The sequence below is a fragment of the Littorina saxatilis genome, linkage group LG11 (assembly GCF_037325665.1).
Source record: "Littorina saxatilis isolate snail1 linkage group LG11, US_GU_Lsax_2.0, whole genome shotgun sequence".
In the NCBI taxonomy this organism is placed as follows: Eukaryota; Metazoa; Mollusca; class Gastropoda; order Littorinimorpha; family Littorinidae; genus Littorina; species Littorina saxatilis.
This window is the reverse complement of record NC_090255.1, coordinates 8,168,079-8,190,578: the sequence shown is the minus strand read 5'-3', so window position 1 is coordinate 8,190,578 and position 22,500 is coordinate 8,168,079. Positions and strand designations below refer to the sequence as shown.

The window sequence follows — 22,500 nt, the reverse complement described above, 5'->3', positions numbered from 1 at the left end:
TGTTAGCAGCACATACTCCCATCCACTCGTTATAATATACACATTTTTCTTTTTCACAATCTTGACAAGAAAATCGACTGACCTTCACCGTCCTCCAAAGCATCATCAAGGTCAGCAAGGTCAAATTCGTCTAGGTCAAGGTCGCCGTCAGCGTCAAGGCTACCGTCGTGTTCAAACTCAATGTAGTCAGGGACGGCAGTCATGACGGAATGCGTATTGTCGTCACCAGCGGCACGCTTTCTGCGGGCTACAGGTTTCATGTCCAACTGGTTGCCATGGTGATGCAGATTGCCGTCCTTGAAAGAAATTAAAAGAGCTGAATATTGTGAAGTGTTTACTTGTAATGAAAACAAGAAAAATAAGACAAAGTTAAATCTCTGACGTCAAAAGTCAAACAAAGTTGGACAAGACGTCATATTAAGATGAATAATGGCGCCACGTAAAAAGTCTCTAACTTCGTTTTTGCTTGTCTCACAAGGAATTGGCAAAGAATTCCGAGAACGAATTTCGAGAACCAAGTTTGTCTCGGTGACTTTAGCAAATCAGCAGTACTAAATCAATCGTAAGGTCACCGCCAGACTGTGCGTGTGTCGGTATCGTATATCATTAACCGGGTCAAGTGTCCATCGACTCACCAGCAGGAACTGTCCATCTGTTGATTTCTTGACCATGAAGGATGCTCCTCTGGACGGGTCAGAATACACTGACGTTGAATCCTGCAAGGTGTACAGAAACAAAAATGGTTTCAGTCATTGAACAAAACATGGGAAAATGAACTAAATGAAACATTTACGCGCAAACCAAAAACGTGACAGATACCATGTCAGGGGCGGACGAGGGGGGGGGGCACAGGGGGCACGTGCCCCCCCCCCCCCCCCCGAAAAAAAAGAAGAAAAAAAAGAAGAAGAAAATAAAAAGATTTTTCTATGCTGATTCTATGACCATTTCTAAGTTCAAATGGCACCAGATGGCACCATTTTGCTTCTTTGGGCAAAAAAAATTTCCGGGGGGGCATGCCCCCGGACCCCCCTAGCAAATTCGGGCGCTTCGCGCCCATCACATTCACTTTCGATTCAAAGTGCCCCCCCCTTACAAAGCAACTGATCCGCCCCTGCATGTGTAAGCAACAAATAAAAGGAAATAAGATCACCCAAATCAATAACAACAAAAAACAACCCAAAATTATTACATCATTAAAAAAATTGAACTATATACAGGTTATTCAGATTTTAAAACATTTAGATTTCTTTCTTTCTTTCTTTCTTTCTTTATTTGGTGTTTAACGTCGTTTTCAACTCGTCGCGATATAACCTTCGTGGTTGAAAACGACGTTAAACACCAAATAAAGAAAGAAAGTCGTTTTCAACCATTCAAGATTATATCGCGACGGAAACATTTAGATGGAATGACCGATTAAAACGAACATGGGAATAAATTGAAATCATGTATTTGAAATCATGAAACGATGTTAAATTGTTGCTTTTTTTTAAAGTGTGAAGTTTTTACTGTACTGCTTGTTTGTTTATTTGTTTGCTTGATTTTTTCCGAGATTGATAAAATCATATTTTTGATACCTAGAAGTACGATTACTGTATGTCCGCATTCTATGGCCAAAATAACAATTTCTGATACCTCGAAATACGAATCCAGAACGTCCACATTTAATCAAAAAACAAAACACAGAAAAAAAAGCGATAACAGAACAGACACAAACGCCTGAAGAAATACGAAGAAGGAGTGGGAGAAAATGAACAAGAACAAGAACAAGAAGAATCCAGAGAAAAAGACAAAAATTGCCAGGAGATTGGTTCCGGGCGGGGATATAGCTCAGTTGGTAGCGCGCTGGATTTGTATTCAGTTGGCCGCTGTCAGCGTGAGTTCGATCCCAGGTTCGGCGGAAATTTATTTCACAGAGTCAACTTTGTGTGCAGACTCTCTTCGGTGTCCAAACCTCCCCCCGTGAACACTACATTGGGTGTGCACGTTAAAGATCCCACGATTGACAAAAGGGTCTTTCCTGGCAAAATTGCTTAGGCACAGTTAATAATTGTTTACCTATACCCGTGTGACTTGGAATAATAGGCCGTGAATTGTAAATATGCGCCGATATGGCTGAAATCTACTGGCCGTATAAAATTTCATCTCACACAGCATCACTGCAGAGCGCCTAGAACTGTACCCACGGAATATGCGCGATTTAAGACTCATTGATTGATTGATTGTATAACTCTCGCTTACTCCATTACACATGTCGTATGCATATCGAGCGCCAACTTCCCTTCGGTTATTTGAACACCAGAGAAAACAAGAGGCGAAGTCTTCAAGGCTCACGTAAGAAATCGACAAACAGTAACACAAACTCAATCACTCCGTCACACATACACACACACACACACACAGTAAGTATAGGTGAAACTGTGCAAGAAAGCGAGACACTAGATCTAGATCTGTCTGTCTGCATGTAGCCTACTTACAGGGACACGACTGCCAAACTAGTCTCGGCCCGCTCAAAATAACAATGACCGAGACTTTCAGTACTTCCTTCGCGTGACGTCTAACCCTCTTACGCCATAATGTGACGTCTTCAAATGACGAAATGTTAAAGTTTCTACCACAGACATACACACGCACACACGCACATACGCACAGACAGACAAAGTTACGATCGCATCGGCTACACTTCGTGAGCCAACAAATTAACACGAAGGGACAACACTCACGCCGTCAAGTCCAGTGATCTCCCTTAGTCCATCTTTTCCAACCATGAACATGGGCGGGTATCGGGAACGTTGCAATCTCAGGATGACGTTTTCATTCCCGAGAGAAAATTGCATCACCAATACGTCAGGCATTGACGATTCTCCCGCGTCACGTCTGACGCGATGATCGGACTGATGACGTATTAGTCGCAAGCTGACCACTTCTGGAATGATAGAAAGTTGAATATCGTCAAAAAATGTGTGAGCAAAAATAATATAAGAAAGGAAGTAAATGAATTACAAAAGTGAGGTAACTAACTGAAAATACGTAACTGCATGATCAGTAAATAAAACAGGCAGGAATCTTACCAATCAAAACAGTCAATTAGTCAAATAATGAGTGACCTTATCAATGTAAAGGGGAGGCAATTTGAACTGACAGGCGAAAATAATCCCATACAATAGAAAGAAAGAAGGAACGTAAGAAAGAAAGAAAAAAAGAAGGAAAGAAGAAAGATATAATGAAAGAAAGAAAGAAAGAAAGGAAAAAAAACAAATAAGGAAAGAAAGAAAGAAAGAAAGAAAGAAAAACAAAAGAAAGAAAGAAAGAAAGAAAGTAAGAAAAAAGAGAGAAAGAAAAAAAGAAAGAAAGAAAGAAAGAAAAAAAAAGAAAGAAAGAAAGAAAGAAAGAAAGAAAGAAAAACAAAAGAAAGAAAGAAAGAAAGAAAGAAAGAAAGAAAGAAAGAAAGACAAAAAAAAAGAAAGAAATACAAAAAAATAAAAGAAAAATGAAGAGAAAGTATAATAACCTCCATCATCACGTGCAGATGAAGCGTTGATCAATAAAAAACAAGAAATAAATAAAACAACCGGCGTTGGAACAATGCCCATCATTGCAGCTGATCTTCCAGTGACTGACACCGTTGTCAAAAACACACGAAGGGACTGCACTATATATAGCAACACCAGCGCCAGGTGCAGCCAGATGAGGTCACTCAACTGTGACCAAGAAACAAAGAAAGAGAGAATGAACAAACATTCCAGTAAAGAAATAATCATAAATAACACAAAGCAAATCCCTTATTTCGACCACGACAGTGGAAGTTGCGGAAAAGAGCTTCACCAGCTTCGTCCTTACTCATCAAGAAATGCATCCGAAACAATTTGCGATCATCTTAGATTTATTGATTTTAATCGAAAATAACAGGAAGGCGATCGACTTTCACAATGTTAATGGTAAATGGCGACAGCTTAGGTCGACGACTTTTTCAACTCTGCATTTGTAAACATCTTCCCGTTTAAAGGGATACTAAACATCTTCCCGTTTAAAGGGATACTAAACATCTTCCCGTTTAAAGGGATACTAAACATCTTCCCGTTTAAAGGGATACTAAACATCTTCGCGTTTAAAGGGATACTAAACATCTTCCCGTTTAAAGGGATACTAAACATCTTCTCGTTTAAAGGGATACTAAACATCTTCCCGTTTAAAGGGATACTAAACATCTTCCCGTTTAAAGGGATACTAAACATCTTCCCGTTTAAAGGGATACTAAACATCTTCCCGTTTAAAGGGATACTAAACATCTTCCCGTTTAAAGGGATACTAAACATCTTCGCGTTTAAAGGGATACTATTGATCTTCCCGTTTAAAGGGATACTAAACATCTTCCCGTTTAAAGGGATACTAAACATCTTCCCGTTTAAAGGGATACTAAACATCTTCCCGTTTAAAGGGATACTAAACATCTTCCCGTCTGAGGGGAGTTCGACGAATCTGTAGATCTGCGGGAGAAAAAAAAACAAGTTTTACACCCTCACGGCCAAGCCATTTGGGGCAGGTTCACGGGTTTTACCCCGACTTGAGATGAGATACACAAGTGTATGCGTGTTTACGTGGTATCAGCCATCTGCACTTATGGCAGAATGACCGAGGTCTTTTATGTGCCACTGTTGTGACACCGGGTGGGACATGGATACCGTCTCTGGGTCTGCACATTAAGTTGACCCTTTTTTTTTTTTTCTTTTTTTTTTATCTCAGTTGCATGCAGGCTGCTTCAATCCTTTCTTTTTTGCCTTTTTTGTTGTTGTTTTGTTTGCTGTTGTTGTTGTTGGCGGGGAGCATCCTTCTTCATTGATTTTTTTTAAATTTTTTTTTAAGTAATGTTTTTACTATAACATTAACATTACTATATCTAAATGTATTTTAAACAACTTTTCTATATAACAATTCCCTCTCAAAAATGCATACAATATCCAGAGGGGAGCCATATCTATAAATACCAACACACATTTTGGCTATCACAATCAAATAATTCACATAACTTATTAGTGCCTTGGAACTTTGTGAGTTTTCAAATACGCCCAAAAAAACTTCCTTTACGGTAATTTTAATAATCATATTATATTTACAATTCACTTTATCCTCAACGCATTTCCAAATGGACATAATTTTCGGGCAAAAGTAAAAAAAAAAGTTCAATATAATCAATTTCGTTCTCACAGTAAGTACAGCAATTACTCTCGGAAATGCCTATTTTATACAATAAAATATTTGTGGGGTAAATATTGTGCAATATTTTCCAATGCAACATTCGCAATCTTGTTTCAGTGGTTACTTTGTTTACCATTAACCATTGCTCTTTTCCCGGCCTGAAATCAAATTTATGTTCCCAAAATTTAACTACAACCGGCTCCACATATTTTTCCTTTATAATTAATTTGCGAAATTGACCAGGCTTACTCAGGTTCTTTAAATCGTTGAATCCATATACAGTCGCTGAATATGTTGAACTACATTGTGTGTGGAGATTTTAACTGCGTAATTGATAATGAAGAAGACATTATTAGTGGAGAAAAACATAATGTGGGGGATGTTAATCGCTTTAAAAAGTTCTTGGAAAATAGTGAGTTAAATGATATGTGGAGGTTATTCTGGCCACAGGAAAGGGAATTTACGTGGTCAAGAAAAAATCCTTTCATTGCTCGCAGATTGGATTACATTTTTGTTTCCGACTCTGTGCTAAATAATATTAGAGACTGTAATATATGTTCCGTTGCACAATCCGACCATAGGTCGGTTAACATAACATATAAATTATGTTCATTTCAGCGTGGTCCATCATATTGGAAATTTAATGATAGTTTGTTAAAGGATCATATCTTTGTTGATGAATTGAATTTGATGTTGGAAGAATTTGAGATACAAGATGAAATAATGGAGGATCACGTAAAATGGGACTTGTGTAAGATTAAAATAAGAGAATTTTGTATTCGGTACAGTAAGGAAAAAAATAGATGTAAGTTTAATAGACATGGGGAATTGTTGGAAAATTTGAATAGGATTGACAAAGCCCTTGTTTTAGATCAAGATAATAACGAATTGTTGATGGAAAAAGATAAAGTAAAAGCTGAACTGGAAATTTATTCAATACAGGAAGCTAAGGGAGCCCAAACTAGGTCCCGAATTAAATTTATTGAAGAAGGAGAAAAAAATACAAAGTATTTTCTCAATATGGAAAAAACACACTCAAACGCGAAAATTATGGATCGTCTTGCTATCAGGATGATATTTTGACTGAACAAGTCCACTTTTTTAGAAGGAGATACGAAAAAAATATTGAGTTTGATGAAAATTTGGTTGAACAGTTTTTGGATGGTGTTGAAGTTCCTCAATTAACAGAACAGCAGAAGACTGGAATTGATAGTCCGATCACTTTAACAGAATTGTCGACATCCTTAAAAAATATGAAAAACGGTTCCTCCCCTGGATGTGATGGTATTACAACCTCCTTTATGAAGTTCTTCTGGTGTAAAATAAAATACATGGTATTGAATTCCTTTCATGCATCTTTTTTAAAGGGAGAATTAACCGTCACACAAAAACGGGCAATAATGATATTAATTCATAAGGGTAAACAGTTACCAAGGGACGACCTTAATAATTGGCGACCGATTTCACTATTAAACACTGATTATAAAATATTGGCGAAGACTCTTTCAGTTCGCCTATCTAAAGTTATTTTAGATATTATTGGTGAAGATCAGTATGGTTTTTTGAAGGGTCGAACCATTAGTTCAGCGATCCGGCAAATAGACGATTTAGTGTCGTATGTAAACGAATATAATAAACCTGGGTTCCTTGTAGCACTGGACTATAAAGCTGCATTTGACACGATTTCCAAAGAGTATATTGTGTATGCATTTAAACGATTTAATTTTGGTGCTGTCTTTGTAAGATGGGTAGAGATTCTATTGTATAAATCGGAAAGTTGTATCAATTTTATGGGCTGGTTATCGGAATGTATTGAATTGAACGCAGGTATCAGACAGGGCTGTTCTTTTTCACCGATGGCCTTCATCCTTGCATTAGAATTGTTGGCCTTGAAAATTCGAAATGATGGTTCAATTAAGGGTCTGCCTCTGCCGAAAGAAACTAATGATAATTATTATATGTTCTTTAAGATATTATTATATGCTGATGATGTGACCCTATTTCTGAACGATATGGATGAGTTAAAAAACGCATTAACCCTTGTTACCTATTTTTCCAAATTCTTTGGTTTGGCAATGAATAGACAAAAAACTGAAATCATGGCCTTGGGCAGTAATAAAATGGTAATGAAAATGAGTGCGGGTTAAGGTGGACTACAAAAGTGAAGATTTTGGGAATTTATTTCAGTAGCTCCTTATCGGTCTCTGAGATTGAAGAAAACTGGACAAGCCGTATTGAAAATATACGACGCAACATTGTAAAATGGTTTAAACGAAATTGTAGTATCATGGGGAAAATATGCATAGTGAAATCTCTTTTGTTATCGCAGGATATTTATCCGTTGCAAGCACTGGTTATACCCGAAAAGGTATTGACTGAGATAAATACTTTGTTTGACAGATTTATTTGGAAAAAAAACGATTTTCAAACACTAAGGCATTTGAGAAAGTTAAAAGAAAAGTGATGTGTCAAGATGTTCCCGAGGGGGGTTTAAAAATGATTTATGTAATTGATATGCAGTCCTCTTGATTGTTGTCCTGGGCTGCAAATTCATTGAACGAAAAGCAGGAAAGATGGAAACAGATACCGTTACATATGTTTTCGAAACTTGGTGAAAGGTTGTTTTGTTTCCATTATTACACCACTGTAAAAATTTTTAAAGGATTGGGATTAATTAAAAAAAAGTATTTTGGAAACAAGTGTTAATTTGTTGGTTGAAAAAAAGGACATGATTCAGAGAGCAGTAGGTGGAGAAATGTTATTAAGTGATACGTATTGATGGAACAGCAGTGATATAATGTATTGCGGCCAAACGCCGTTTTTTAGCGACTGGATTAAAGCAGGCGTTTGTCGAGTAAAGGATGTATATGTTGGTAATGAGATTGTGCCCTTTAATATTATGCAGCAGAAGGTTGGATGTAAGCCCACAAGATTCTTTGAATATAGGGTGATTTGTACAGCAGTTAAAGCAGCAACACTACGCTCTGCACATTAAGTTGACCCGTGTACGTCCCGGCCCGGAGTCGAACCCGCGACCCTAGGCCGATCACAAGTCCAGTGCTCTACCACCTGAGCTATGCCCGGTCCCCCCTGAAGATCTTCGGAACCCTCCGTAGCTTAATTTAGACGCGACTGTTCGTCAGCCATGAAACTAACGGCAACAAAGAAGGGAAGTAAGCCTTGAAGGGTTTACGGGAGTTGTCTGCCCCATGATCCAAAGCAAGTTCCGGTTATAACCATCAGAAAACAATAAATTGTGCGTTCTTACGACCATTGAGGTCTGCACTCTGTTAATGACTTTGTTATTATCATTCTCTTCAAGCCTCTCTGTCTAATAAGTCGAGCCAAAATGGACTACGTTCAGCCTGTGTACATTTTCTTCTGTGATGTGACTATTGGATGACGTCGTCGAACCTTCGTTGACTAAGCTAATTTGAATGGAAGCTCGCGGCATCTATTCTGATAATCATCGCTCCACGGCTATCGCCAGTTGTCTCTCTGACCGGACACGAAAGTCCTACGCGAATCTATCAAAACAAGAATACAGAGTTATCTCCCATATGTTGTTCCCGAGCAGTGTTCGCGAGACGAAAATGATTGCAGATTGGCCGACTTTGACACTGATCTCCGTTCTGTTCTTCACAGTTATGATAAAGACATCAAAACAAGTCGAAATTTTGGGACTGCTGCCGAGAGGAGACCGTAATATATGGTTGCATCACTGTCAACAAAATCGTCTGCTCCAGCGAGCGCCGAAACCAAACGGTTGTTTATCACGTGACACTTATGCCATATTTAGAGTTGTTTGCACACTAAATACAGCCGCGAAAAATAGCTCGCTTGAAACTGTCTTCCATATCAATTCCTTTGTAATTTAAAAATTACACAACAGCATGAAAAATCATTATCGACGATCGCGAATCTGCTTACATCCATAACACATTACGAAAATATCTAACTATGTAAAAAAAAAAAATCGATTTCCTCGCCAGACAAGGAAAACCAAGGCATCCTGTCAGGGATAGAATAAGCCGAACTCATTTTGACCTGAGGTCAGGATGCGCGCCATCTTGTTAGCGTAGGTGACCTAAATGAGTGAGTGAATGCGCTACAGGGCGATGCTTCTCTCTGATCTTGGAAACAAAAGAATAGTACAGAAGCGCCGCCTGGCGGCAAGACTGTCTCGATCGCCATCTGTGACGCGGCAGCGTAGTAGCCGCACCACGTACACAGACAAAGGAAATAACTCAGTGGAAGTAATCCAAACAGCCCTTCAAAGAGTGCTCTATCTTTGCATTGATTACAATATCTAAATATGGTTTTAATATGCTTTTTTTTCTACATTTGCAGCAGTATTATTTGTGATGCAGAATTTTGTGGAGAACTTTGGAGTCAATCTGAAAGGTTTTTTAATCATTTTTTTTTTAGGTATTATCTTTTTAAGTCGGTGAGGGTAAAACCAGTGCCATACGTGTAGGTCATGCTGAACGTGTGTTTATGCAAACTGACATAAACAGAGTTTAATTTACTTATGTACCAACGTACAAAAGCTTTGTAAAGCACAGGGGACACTTCGCTAGAGTGTGTTGTTGTCCAAATTTTTTTACATGTGGCCTCACATTATGTTTTTATTATCATTTTATCAGCATTTTAATCAGCATTTTTATCAGCATTTTTATCAGCATTTTTATTTGCATTTTTATTTGCATTTCATCTGCATTTTTATCAGCAATTTTGTCAGCATTTAGTCTACCCAGTTGTAACGAGGGTTTGCTGACCTTGCCTGTTTTTAGTAAAAATAAGTTCTCTTTTCTTGTCTTGATACCCGCTACCAACGTCAAAGAAACAGAAACAAAGCCATTATAAAACCGTTCTGAAAAAGTAGAGGGGATTTCTCCACTCAAGCTGTATCGGCGTATGTTGAAGGCCGGACCATTGGTTAGTATGGGCGTGCGTGCTTACGGGGGCTTTTGCATGGCAAAACAATCGGTATTGTAGTCCGGTTTCCATTGTCTTGTTTGAAAGCAGAGCATTTATTTACAGGTCACAATTTCCCGACTGAGTACAAGCTGAGCCTGACAATGACGTCATGTGTCTGACGCTAAACACTTGTGACTTGATTAAGTTGAATGTACGAGAATCTATGTGATGAATCGCGCGTTTGCACGCGCGCGCGCGCGTGTGTGTGTGTGTGTGTGTGTGTGTGTGTGTGTGTGAGTGTGTGTGTATGTGTGTGCGTGCGTGTGCGTCTGCGTGCGTGCGTGCGTGAGTGCGTGTTTGTGTGTGTGTAAGTTTTTTCAGTGTGTGTGTGTGTGTGTGTGTGTGTGTGTGTGTATATGTATGTGTATGTATGTATATGTGTGTCTGTATGTGTGTGTGTGTGTGTGTGTGTGGTGTGGGTGTGTGTGTGTGGGGGGGGGGGTGACGGATTTGATTAGACTTTTTGCTTGCTTGTATGTTTTTCACTGAAGAATATACGAGAATGGATGAATTTATAAGCCATGTTTTACTTTAAATTAAATACACGTGAGAGAGAAATTCAGACAGACAGACAGACAGACAGACAGAGGCAGAGAGAAAGAGAGAGAGAGAGAGAGAGAGAGAGAGACTTATATAACACACACAGAGACAAACAAAGAGACAGGCAGATAAATAGAGACAGAGAAAGACAGAGACAGAGAAAGACAGAGACAGGATATTCACACATTGTGAACATTTGAAAACTAATCACAAACTTAACTCACGTGACAGGAAATCTCAAAAGTAACATGCACATTCACGCATAAAAACCACCACATGTTAGTTTCATCAGATAGCAGCTTTATTCATATTAAGCCCACACCTATAACACAAAAATATATTTCTCACAAGAACAGAATATGAAGATTGTATTTAGCTCAGAGCATATTGTTTAGGTGTAGATGCTTACGTTACGTTTCAAGTCATCATACAAGAATCAATAAACGAATTTGAGCAAAACCGTCAAGACATGGATTTCAGGTTGAGCAGAGATTTCTTCATCATATATTGGCTGAGGTAAATGAGCAAATGAGTTCCCTTTGAAGCACAGGTTCGACATCATCACCGTCAATACATGACAAAAGTATTATATACGTTGATATATATATAAAAAATTAAATAAAAGTAAAAACATGATTGCATTTGAAGTCCTGCAAATCGACCCATATTTATTTCAACAAAAAAGAATAATTTAAAAAAAGAAAATAATTAAATTAGCTACTATTTATACAGAAACGCTTCGACAACGACAACAGATTAATTGGTGTCATGATTATTGCACCAGCCACTAATTGAAACCCCTTGGGTTCGAACACAACGGGGCGCAGTATCGGGAAGAATAAAGAGAGACAGACAAAAGATTTGCAGTGACTCGGGCAACAAAACAAAACCAAAAAACTGTCACAAAAATAGTTGTTTCGTAACACGTGACATTTTTGCACGGAGAGTCTGATACCGCACAGACAGCTATTCCACGATGTAAAAAACAAATAGACTCTGAGTTAAAGGACCCGTTCTGTCCCGTGTCCTTCGACTCAACATCACGGATCTGGAGCCGTATTCATGGACTCGCGGTAGTCACAGTGCCAGTCGGACCCGTTCTTTCCCGTGTCCTTCGACTCAACATCACGGATCTGGAGCCGTATTCATAGACTCGCGGTAGTTACAGTGCCAATCGAACCACCGCTTCGTAGCCCGACTGTAACTACTCGCCAGATAACCGAGGTTGTCGGAACGTGACGCGGGGAGAGAGCAGCACTGTAATCGTTAACAGAATCAAATATTTTAAAAAAAGTCAATAACATGATTATTTTTCTTCTTTTCTTTACACAGGCGCATGTGGCATTTTTATTGGTTGGAAATCGTGCGAGCTTTTTTCCTGTATTTTTGCAGAAGAGTCACCTTCCTAGAAAAGTCTGCAACATCGGTTTTTGTCATTTTTAATTAATTTTGTTCTTCAGTTTTAAGGGCCAAAAAACATTCCAGGGCAAGGCCGAACAACAAATCAGGTCTGTCGTGGCATCGGAAACATTGACTTTTTTCCCTTTGACCTAATCATCATGGTTGTGCCTCCCGCCCCGCCTACGACTCACGTAGCTGAAGCAGGCATGACAGCAGGGAGGGATGTCGTGGTAGTAATACCATATCCTAATACACAAGTAGTAGACGCGCTTCCGACAGCGCGTGCAGGCTCGGGTGAGCGGTCTAGGGGTGGTGGGGGCGGGGGTATTAAGCTCCGCTGCGGCCGTCGCTTCGTTGGCTTCGGCTGGACTAGTGGACTGTGTAGTGGGACCTTGCGTAGTTGATGCTTCGTTGGCTTCGGCTGGCACGGTTGGGGACTCCGTAGTTTCGGCTTGCGTAGTTGGGGCTTCAGTAGTAGGGGCTTGCGTGGTTTGAGCTTCTGTTGTCGGAACTTGCGTAGTAGGTGCTACAGTGGTAGGGGCTTGCGTAGTTGGTGCTTCAGTGGTAGGGGCTTGCGTAGTAGGAGCTGCAGTGGTAGGAGCTTGCGTAGTAGGAGCTTCAGTGGTAGGGGCTTGCGTAGTTGGTGCTGCAGTGGTAGAGGCTTGCGTAGTTGGTGCTGCAGTGGTAGGGGCTTGCGTAGTTGGTGCTACAGTGGTAGGGGCTTGCGTAGTAGGAGCTTCAGTGGTAGGGGCTTGCGTCGTAGGAGCTTCAGTGGTAGGGGCTTGCGTAGTAGGAGTTTCAGTGGTAGGGGCTTGCGTAGTAGGAGCTTCAGTGGTAGGGGCTTGCGTAGTAGGAGCGTCAGTGGTAGGGGCTTGCGTAGTAGGAGCTTCAGTGGTAGGGGCTTGCGTAGTAGGAGCTTCTGTTGTTGGAGCTTGCGTAGTCGGAGCTGCAGTTGTGGGTCCATCAAAGGTGGCAGAGGCCTGACTTACGGTAGCGGCATCCTCGCACAGCCCGCGAGAACAGATCTGAAATTGTTTAAAGAATAATATTTTTACTTCGTTAACATATTTTTGTCTGTGTTTCTTTTTCATGACTGTCTGTTGTGTGTGTCTGTCCGCCTGTCTCTTTCTCTGTCTCTCTGTCCATGACTGTCTGTTGTGTGTGTCTGTCCGCCTGTCTCTTTCTCTGTCTCTCTGTTGTGTGTGTCTGTCCGCCTGTCTCTTTCTCTGTCTCTCTGTCCATGACTGTCTGTTGTGTGTGTCTGTCCGCCTGTCTCTTTCTCTGTCTGTCTGTTGTGTGTGTCTGTCCGCCTGTCTCTTTCTCTGTCTGTCTGTTGTGTGTGTCTGTCCGCCTGTCTCTTTCTCTGTCTCTCTGTCCATGACTGTCTGTTGTGTGTGTCTGTCCGCCTGTCTCTTTCTCTGTCTGTCTGTCCATTTCTGAAATCGTATCATGAATGTCATCACCAAGACTAAAATACTCCAATCCTATATAAGCTCAAATCAAACAATGACATCTTCTTCTTCTTCTTCTTCTTCTTCTTCTGCGTTCGTGGGCTGAAACACTCGTGTTTTTTGCACGAGTGGAATTTTACGTGTATGACCGTTTTTTACCCCGCCATTTAGGCAGCCATACGCCGTTTTTGGAGGAAGCATGCTGGGTATTTTCGTGTTTCTATAACCCACCGAACTCTGACATGGATTACAGGGTCTTTTTCGTGCGCATTTGTTCTTGTGCTTGCGTGTACACACGGGGGTGTTAGGACACCGAGGATCGAGAGTCTGCACACAAAGTTGACTCTGAGAAATAAATCTCTCGCCGAACGTGGGGACGAACTCACGCTGACAGCGGCCAACTGGTTACAAATCCAGCGCGCTACCGACTGAGCTACATCCCCGCCCACAATGACATCAAAGCTGTATGAGGTCAATACTCATTTTCTTGGTAGCTCAGTGGATATTTTAGTAGTGATGGATGCCACAAGGTCATGCTGTGACCTTGACATTGGACGAAAACAAGCCAAATTCTCGCTATGTCTGCTAATCACAAACAAAGTTCTACACGCGTCTGAAACTTGGAGGCTTTTGGTTCAAAAACATCGTTGAAAACTTCAGCTCAAAGCTTCTATGAAATTGATACAGCTGTGAAGATGATCCACCAATATGGGATCATGTCGGGAGATCATCAAACCCTAGAAGTGTGCAAAGTTTCAAAGCTTTAGCATCAAAAACGTCCGAGATAACTTCAACTTTAAGTTTTCATGAAACAAATATAACCCCAATGTGACCCTACAATTTAACGAGCGTGAATTAAGCTAGGATTAATTCAGGTGATTACCGAACACTTGAAGTGTGCAATGTTTCAAAGATCTGGCATCAAAAACATCCGAGATAACCTTCAATGTTAAGTATAAAAAGACCAAACACTACTGTACTCACGTGTTTGACGAAGACGATACGAATAACACAACTGAAACTGGTTTCACTCAAAAACTTAACCACTCAATGTTAAGAGCTTTGTTCACGGACGGACACTCAATACTGAAGACTGAAAGATTACTCAAGAACTCACCTTGTCCATACCACAGGAGGTGCCCTCCAAAGGAAGGACGTACCGGCACCGATTTACTTCGTCAGGTAAGGCACACAGCATACCGATGCATATATCTTCTTCTTCGATGTTGTTGAACTGGTGAAAAGAAAGCAGTACTTTGCACACAACTGGTGAAAGACAACAGTACCTTGTACAGAACGGTTGAAGGTAGTGCAGTGTTTTGCTCACAACTGGTGAAAGCAAATCAGTACTTTGCACACAACTGGTGAAAGACAACAGTACCTTGTACAGCACGGTTGAAGGTAGTGCAGTACTTTGCACACAACTGGTGAAAGACAACAGTACCTTGTACAGAACGGTTGAAGGTAGTGCAGTGTTTTGCTCACAACTGGTGAAAGCAAATCAGTACTTTGCACACAACTGGTGAAAGACAACAGTACCTTGTACAGCACGGTTGAAGGTAGTGCAGTACTTTGCACACAACTGGTGAAAGACAACAGTACCTTGTACAGCACGGTTGAACGTAGTGCAGTGTTTTGCTCACAACTGGTGAAAGCAAATCAGTATTTTGCACAAAACTGGTGAAAGACAACAGTACCTTGTACAGCACGGTTGAACGTAGTGCAGTGTTTTGCTCACAACTGGTGAAAGCAAATCAATATTTTGCACACAATTGGTGAAAGACAACAGTACCTTGTACAGAACGGTTGAAAGCAGTGCAGTGTTTTGCACACAACTGGTGAAAGCAAATCAATATTTTGCACACAATTGGTGAAAGACAACAGTACCTTGTTCATAACAATTGAACGTTGTGCAGTGTTTTGCTCACAACTGGTGAAAGCAAATCAGTATTTTGCACAAAGATGGTGAATTTAAAGCGGTATTGTGCCCAAATATGTGAATGTCAAGCAGTATTTTGCACACAAGTGGTGAAAGTAAAGCAGTAATTTGCACATAACTGGTTAAAAAAAAAGCAGTAAATTGCACAAAAATAGTGAAAGAAAAGCAGTAATTTGCACATAACTGCTGAAAATAAAGAACTAATTTGTACATGGTTAGAGGACAGCAGTATTTTGCACGCAACGGCTGCTTAAAGTTAAATTGTGTACGAAACTAACGAAAATAAACAGTTATTTTCTACAACGTTTAGTCTGTTTTGGCGATATTCCTGTACGGTGTTTTTCACGTGGGTAGCATAACATATAATAACTAAAAGTACCTTCCAGCAAAATCAGTCAAGGATGACAAAAAAGCAACATACATTGGCGGGATCGCAGAAAGAGCTTCTGGTATCGTTGATAGCCTCTTGACATTGCTTGTCACGGTCGGTGATCAGCTCATAGTTGAAATCAGTGAAGGGTAACGCCACGGAGGCAGTGGTCTCGGCAGGTAACGTACAGGTCGTGCTGAAACGAGATCGGTATTATAAATATGAATATGAATATACAGTCCAGCCTGTCTATCACGGCCACTTCTTCTGCGTTCGTGGGCTCAAACTCCCACGTACACTCGCGTTTTTGCACGAGTGAATTTGTACGTGTATGATCGTTTTTACCCCGCCATTCAGGCAGCCATACGCTGCTTTCGGAGGCAGCATGCTGGGTATTTTCGTGTTTCTATAACCCACCGAATTCTGCCATGGATCACAGGATCTTTTCCGTGCGCACTTGGTCTTGTGCTTGCGTGTACACACGAAGGGGGATAAGCCATTAGCAGGTCTGCAGATAAGTTGACATGGCCGGGAGATCGGAAAAAATATCCACCTTAACCCACCGGGATTCGTACCCACGACCCTCAGCTTCGGAGGCCGGCGTCTTACCACCAAGCCATCGCGCCCGTCAAGGGGGACAACCAAACGTACGTGGCCCTTGTGGACAGCCAGTTGTTATGGACAGGTGAATTATGTAGAGGTTACATGCCGAGTCTCAGTGATTATTAAAAATAATGGTCGAAGTTGGCGGATCATGAAAAATGCGAGCTTCAGCGAGCTTTTTCATGACCGCGAACTGAGACCATTATTTTTAATAATCACTGAGACGATGTGTGTAACCTCTTTATTCCTCCTTTCTTCAGTTATTCAAAGAAAACAGGAGTTTTTGTGCGAAAGTTTGATCGAATCCGAATCACTCAACCAGTCAACCTGCGCAGGCGATCGATTAATGCGCGGTTGTATAGTTCCGTGCAAATCATTCCATTCTAGTAACACTTCTTGTCAGTTTCCCTGTTTTAGACTAAAATCAAGTACACAGATATGCTGTTATTCTGCTGTGGCGGTAAAGGAAGATATTGTGTGTTCTGTTTATGTTTTAGTATCGCATAGGATAATGTTCTTTCGTCAAATGGGACTAGCAGACGAACTTTTGCACCCGTGTTCCAACGTTAATTACTGTATGAAGTTCAGTTTTCTGGGGAAAATAGTGTATGAAACCGCTTTATGTTGTTTAAATTGATGAGATGTGTGCATTTGGTTGCGTGTGATCTGTTTATAAAATGAAATATTGTTGAAAACTGACCGTCGGATTGCAGTCAGTGTTGTCGAAGAAACTGCGTTAAAAGAAGGGGAACTACTCTTGTCGGCTAGAGTATGAGTTACTTGCCTTGGGAATTTGCTTGTGATGAACGGTTTGTGCACGGCAGATCTAGATTCAGAAAACAACCTAACTCATGGATTTTATATGGAGATTCATGTGTTCAGGCCTGTAGTTGTTAATTTAAATGCGGTATGTTTGTATTGTTTGCTCCAGAGATGTATATTTCGTACGTATAGAGCGTTCGGAACTTTTCAGTCGCAAAAGTAGTACCAAAACAGAACAGCTTCTCAACCCATTGCACTATCGAGGATTCAGGCTGTTGCTGGCTCGTTATTTGTTTGGTTGCTGGGTCATTATCGAAAAATAACTAGCTCTACAAGTTTACAGAGGTAAAGAAGCAGAGGGGGGAATAAGTAGGAAAGAACATTGTCAAGTTTTCTGTGAGGCGAAATAAAACAAAATAAAATAAAATAAAAGGAATAAAGGAAAATAACACAAAAGGAAAGAAAAGACTCATGTGTGAGACAACCTGCCACCCACGCTTAAAACAAGATCAGTATTTCACTGTTACGAATTCTTCTTCTTCGTTCATGGGCTGAAACTCCCACGTTCACTCATGTTTTTGCACAAGTGTATGACCGTTTTTACCTCACCATTTAGGCAGCCATACGCCGCTTTCGGGGGTGAAATGTTACGAATAGGCATGACAACACGTGGGTGGGGAAAATGGACGAGCTGGGTAGGAGATGGGGGAGGGTGGGGCGCGGGGGGGGGGGTCTAAGGAATGGGGTATAAGTAGGTATGATTGGTAATGTCGGACATGAATATATACAGGTTAATACACTGACAGATAGGTTTTGAAAGAATCGACACTGGCATTCGTATAATTCAAAGATGTTTCCAACTCCCCCCCTCCCCAACCCAAGTACCTACCCTGCCAGGTAAGTTTTGAAGGCAGCCACACTGCAGGCAGAAAATTCAAAGATGTTTCGTGGCGTGGCGGGATCCTCCGTGGGCACAAAGAGACCGGGCGTCATCACGTTCTGAAGATTGGGTGGACACGCGTTGCCTGTGCCGTCGTGCGGAGCGCTCAGTCTGAAATGGACAATAGTATTTTTGTTATTTTGAAAAGTCAGAGGTTTTAATATCTTCCTACCTTTTATGTTTTAGTTTCTTTACTCTTTCCTTGCTACGCTTTATTTTATTCTCGCTCATCTCTCGGCTTGTCGTTGTCAAGAACTCTTTTGTCAGATTTTAATTGGTAAATAATCGAAAATGTTGCATCTGTGTCGTTCTATTTATGTTTCTATTTATTTTTTATCATTATTATTATTTTCATTTTTTTATGGGTTTTTTGCATCTCTATCTCTGTCTGTGTGTCCGTCTTGTCTGTCTTTCTCACTGTAAGAAACTTAATTGAATAGTGTTTAGGGAAGGCTGAGGACAAAACACAATAAGATTGATGCTCAAAGACTCCATGTGCTCGCAGAGACAAGAAACAACAGTAAACAAACAAACAAACAAATAAACAATCTCTCTTTCTCTCTCTCTCTCCCCCCACCCCCCCTCTCTCCCTCTCTCTCCCCCTCGCTCTCTCGCTCTCTCTCCCCCTCTCTCTTTCTCTCTATCTCCCTCTCTCCCCTCTCTCTCTCCTCCTCCCTCTCTCTCTCCCCCTCTCTCTCTTTCTCTCTCTCTCTCCCCCCTCTCTCTCTTTCCCCATGTCCCCCCTCTCTCTCTCTCTCTCTCTCCCTCCCTCTCTCTCTCTCTCCCTCTCTCTCTCTCCCTCCCTCTCCCTCTCTCTCGCTCTCTCCCTCTCTCTCTCTCTCTCTCTCCCTCCCTCCCTCCCTCCCTCCCTCCCTCTCTCTCTCTCTCTCTCTCTCTCTCTCTCTCTCTCTCTCTCTCTCTCTCTCTCTCTCTCTCTCTCTCTCTCTCACGTGTGTCCCAGTTCGTGGGCAGCAATGTTGGCCACGCTGGACTTGAAGGAGTTCTCCACCACTGACGTGCTGCGTCCCGTACACACCTGGGCACTCTTCGCAACGCCTGTAACACGTCACGGGGCAACTACGTCATTAATCATGATGTCATCAATGCCATGTTGGGTGTTTTTTAATCAAATGTGACGTCACCAATGTTATGTCTTTGCAAAGAAAACGTCATTTTTCAACACTTTACAGATCAACAACGTCAATAAACATGACATCATCAATGGTTTTTCATGAAATGTTTCATAAAACGATTTAAACAATTAAATGTTTTAAGTAGGTATCAGCAACTGGATTTTTTTTTATTGTTCATCTTATTTACGTCAGCAAAAGTTTTGATATGTTTGAAGTCAGTTAAAAATGAAACAAAACGTCATAATCCAACAGGAATGCGTAAGAAGAAAATACTGTTTCTTACCGACCGCAGCACCTCCGTTGAAAGTGACATCATAACTGGAGAAACAAAACACATTTCATTTTACAAAGCATGCCCACGGTAATGTTTTACTGGTCATGTGATATTTCTATGAAAATATCGCCCCAAAGACGCCCAACTTTTTCTGCCTTTGAATAGTATTCTCACTGCTGCAAAAATTAACTAAATCAGTGAAACAATCGATGAGTTAATTAACGTATGTCTGCGAATTTCCTGGGACACGATGCATTCAGTCGATGTACTGTCTCTGAAAACTTTATTTAAATTATCGTTATTTTGCTTTATTTATTTTTGTCATATTATACGGATGTGTGTGTGTGTGTGTGTGTGTGTGTGTGTGTGTGTGTGTGTGTGTGTGTGTGTGTGTGTGTACGCGCGCATGTGTGTGTGTGTTGGTGTGCGTGGGTATGTGCGTGCGTGCGCGCGTGTGTGTGTGTGTGTGTACGCGTCTGTGGGTGTGTGACCGTGCGTGCGTGTGTGTGTGCGCGTCCGTGTGTGGGTTTGTATACGCGCGTGTGTGTCTGTGTGGGAGAGTTTCAAGAAAGTAGATCTTGATACAAAATGTCCACTCACGCAGTGAATGCCATGTAATGATCGCTGGAGGGAAGATCGTCCTGTGGCTGTGTGGAGATCCATGCAATGAAGTCATCCAGGTATGCCCGACCCTCTAGTTGACCATCTGTGTCTAGCGTTACAGCGTTGGCCGCAGACTGCACAGAATATTCACCAATTATTCAAAATTTAAAATAATGAGAAATTGTATGGGTTGTGTACTTGGAGCTTCTGTTGTGGGAGCTTGCGTAGTTGACGGGTTTGTGCAGAGCGCTTTGTCTTGTTTTTATTGAGGCAAGTTGTTTTTTTTACACGTACTCCTTGTCCAAGTGTTTCATACACATCCCTCGCTAGTGACTGGCCTATGATGTCACGTGGAAAAGTTCGACTCAATGAATATAAGGATATTCACACTTTCACAACCTATACAAACCCGACAGAGTTATTTCCGAAGATCGTCAATTAGCATCCAATGTGTGGACCTGCTAGCGCCTTAACACCCTTCGTGTGTACACGCAAGCACAAGACCAAGTGCGCACGGAAAAGATCCTGTAATCCATGTCAGAGTTCGGTGGGTTATAGAAGAATGAAAATACCCAGCATGCTTCCCCCGAACGCGGCGTATGGCGGGGTATAAACGGTCATACACGTAATTGCCGTGGGAGTTTCAGCCAATGAACGAAACAAACAAACAAACATACAAACAAACAAACAAACAAACATCCAATGAAATGAGGGCACTAAAAGTATTCAAAGAGATCACGTCCTCTAGGACCCCGCTCGCTGCTATCGTAATTACGTAAGTGACAGGCTGTATAAAGTACGCACAATTTATAAAATAGAATAAAATACACACAAAAAGGGCAAACCAAGCAAATAGGAAAATAATAACGAGAAAACACTAATGATTTAAGTATGAGTGTATACACAACACCATTTTCATTCAATGGGATCCATGGACTCAAGGTATTCAGATAGTCTTGGCCGTCTTGTTTCCCAGTTGATGCTATCGTCTCGAAGTTGGTAGAGGATAAATCTCCTTCCTGTAAGAACTAGCCAGATACTGATGTGCCAACCGCGGGCTTCTCGGGACTGTGCAGTTTACATGGATACTCGTTCAACACAAAACAACAACAAGCAAACAATAAACAAACAAACAAACAAACAAACAAGCAAGATCAGCGACACCTCCCATTTTTAAACAGATGCCGTAAAGGCGACACTACTTTCCCTTCATAAAATCCTGTTGACCAAAATAAATGTTTCATGTTTTGTCTTTGGAACAAAAGTTGAGTAAGGGTAGTAAACGATTTCGTGGAGAAGTTGGAGTTTTTGAACCCTTTCACTGCCAGATGTAATAACACAAAATCGGGTCAGCAGTTATATTTAGTCATGAGAATGAGGTATCCTACTAAGCCATTGGCTAGTATTTGTGTGTCAGCAGTGACGCAGCATTTCTGGAAAATTCCTGAACGGAGAAGACGGTTTTACCCGTCCTAAGGCGCTGCGGATGCACAGGCACAGGACGGGTATACCCGTCTTAAGGCAGTCAAGGGGTGAATCAATTAATCGACCTTGATTTAATGACTGACCTCAACAACGTAGAGACTTGTGATCGGGACCTTGATGTCCAGTGTCTGGTCCACGGTTTTCACTGAGGCGTAGATGTTGTTCAACTGTCAGTGTAAAAGTTACGTCAAATAAAGTCATTTTGTGAATGTTAAAAGAAACACGCTGAAGCCATCATAATCATCATCAGCAGCAGCAGCAGCAGCAGCAGCAGCAACATCACCACCACCATCATCATCATCACCATCATCATCATCATCATCATCATCATCATCATCATCTTCTTCTTCTTTTTTCCATCAGCATCATCATCATCATCATCATCATCATCTTCTTTTTTTTCATCATCATCATCATCATCATCATCATCATCATCATCATCATCATCATCATCTTCTTTCCATCATCATCATCATCATCATCATCATCTTTTTTCATCATCATCATCATCATCATCATCATCATCATCATCATCATCATCATCATCATCATCATCATCGGTAGTGCAGAAGAAGAAACCCTTCTCCAGGCTGTTGGGGGCAGTCGACAGGAGAAGAGAGAGAGAGAGAAAATGTAAGTTTTACGACCTCGCGGCAAAGCCATTAGGCGCATGTTACACGGGAAAACCCGGCTTTGTATGAAAATAAAAAATAAAAATGCGGGGGGGGGGGGGGGGATGTAGACAGCTGGCTGCCGGATGCTATGAAATGGGCTAGGGACTGGGTTGGGTCGTCTTGGGTCAGTGCTGAAATGGTTACTTTATTGG

General features: G+C 41.2%; 2 protein-coding genes across 3 annotated transcripts in view; both read right to left on the bottom strand.

Moving 5' to 3' along the window:
* Nucleotides 1–2,765, bottom strand: part of LOC138980823 (uncharacterized) — a 17,975-nt gene extending 15,210 nt beyond the window's left edge. Inside the window, exons 1-3 of the mRNA XM_070353708.1 lie at nucleotides 2,721–2,765; nucleotides 636–716; nucleotides 83–296 (exon numbers count right to left, since the gene is read on the bottom strand). Coding sequence (XP_070209809.1) covers nucleotides 83–296; nucleotides 636–716; nucleotides 2,721–2,765 — 340 coding nt within the window. The remainder of the gene's footprint in view (nucleotides 1–82; nucleotides 297–635; nucleotides 717–2,720) is intronic.
* LOC138979689 (uncharacterized) overlaps nucleotides 1–22,500 on the bottom strand; it is a 47,190-nt gene that overhangs the window by 15,210 nt on the left and 9,480 nt on the right. The window contains exons 7-14 of one of the 2 annotated variants that reach the window (XR_011460096.1): nucleotides 21,758–21,841; nucleotides 20,187–20,323; nucleotides 19,596–19,630; nucleotides 19,130–19,235; nucleotides 18,129–18,290; nucleotides 15,926–16,070; nucleotides 14,683–14,799; nucleotides 12,115–13,139 (exon numbers count right to left, since the gene is read on the bottom strand). Coding sequence is in view for 1 of the 2 variants with exons in the window: in XM_070352408.1 (XP_070208509.1) it covers nucleotides 12,264–13,139; nucleotides 14,683–14,799; nucleotides 15,926–16,070; nucleotides 18,129–18,290; nucleotides 19,130–19,235; nucleotides 19,596–19,630; nucleotides 20,187–20,323; nucleotides 21,758–21,841 (1,662 nt within the window). In the remaining variant the exon portion in view is untranslated. Of the gene's footprint in view, nucleotides 1–10,996; nucleotides 13,140–14,682; nucleotides 14,800–15,925; nucleotides 16,071–18,128; nucleotides 18,291–19,129; nucleotides 19,236–19,595; nucleotides 19,631–20,186; nucleotides 20,324–21,757; nucleotides 21,842–22,500 lie in introns of those variants that run through there. The other variant, XM_070352408.1, reaches the window with a different exon arrangement.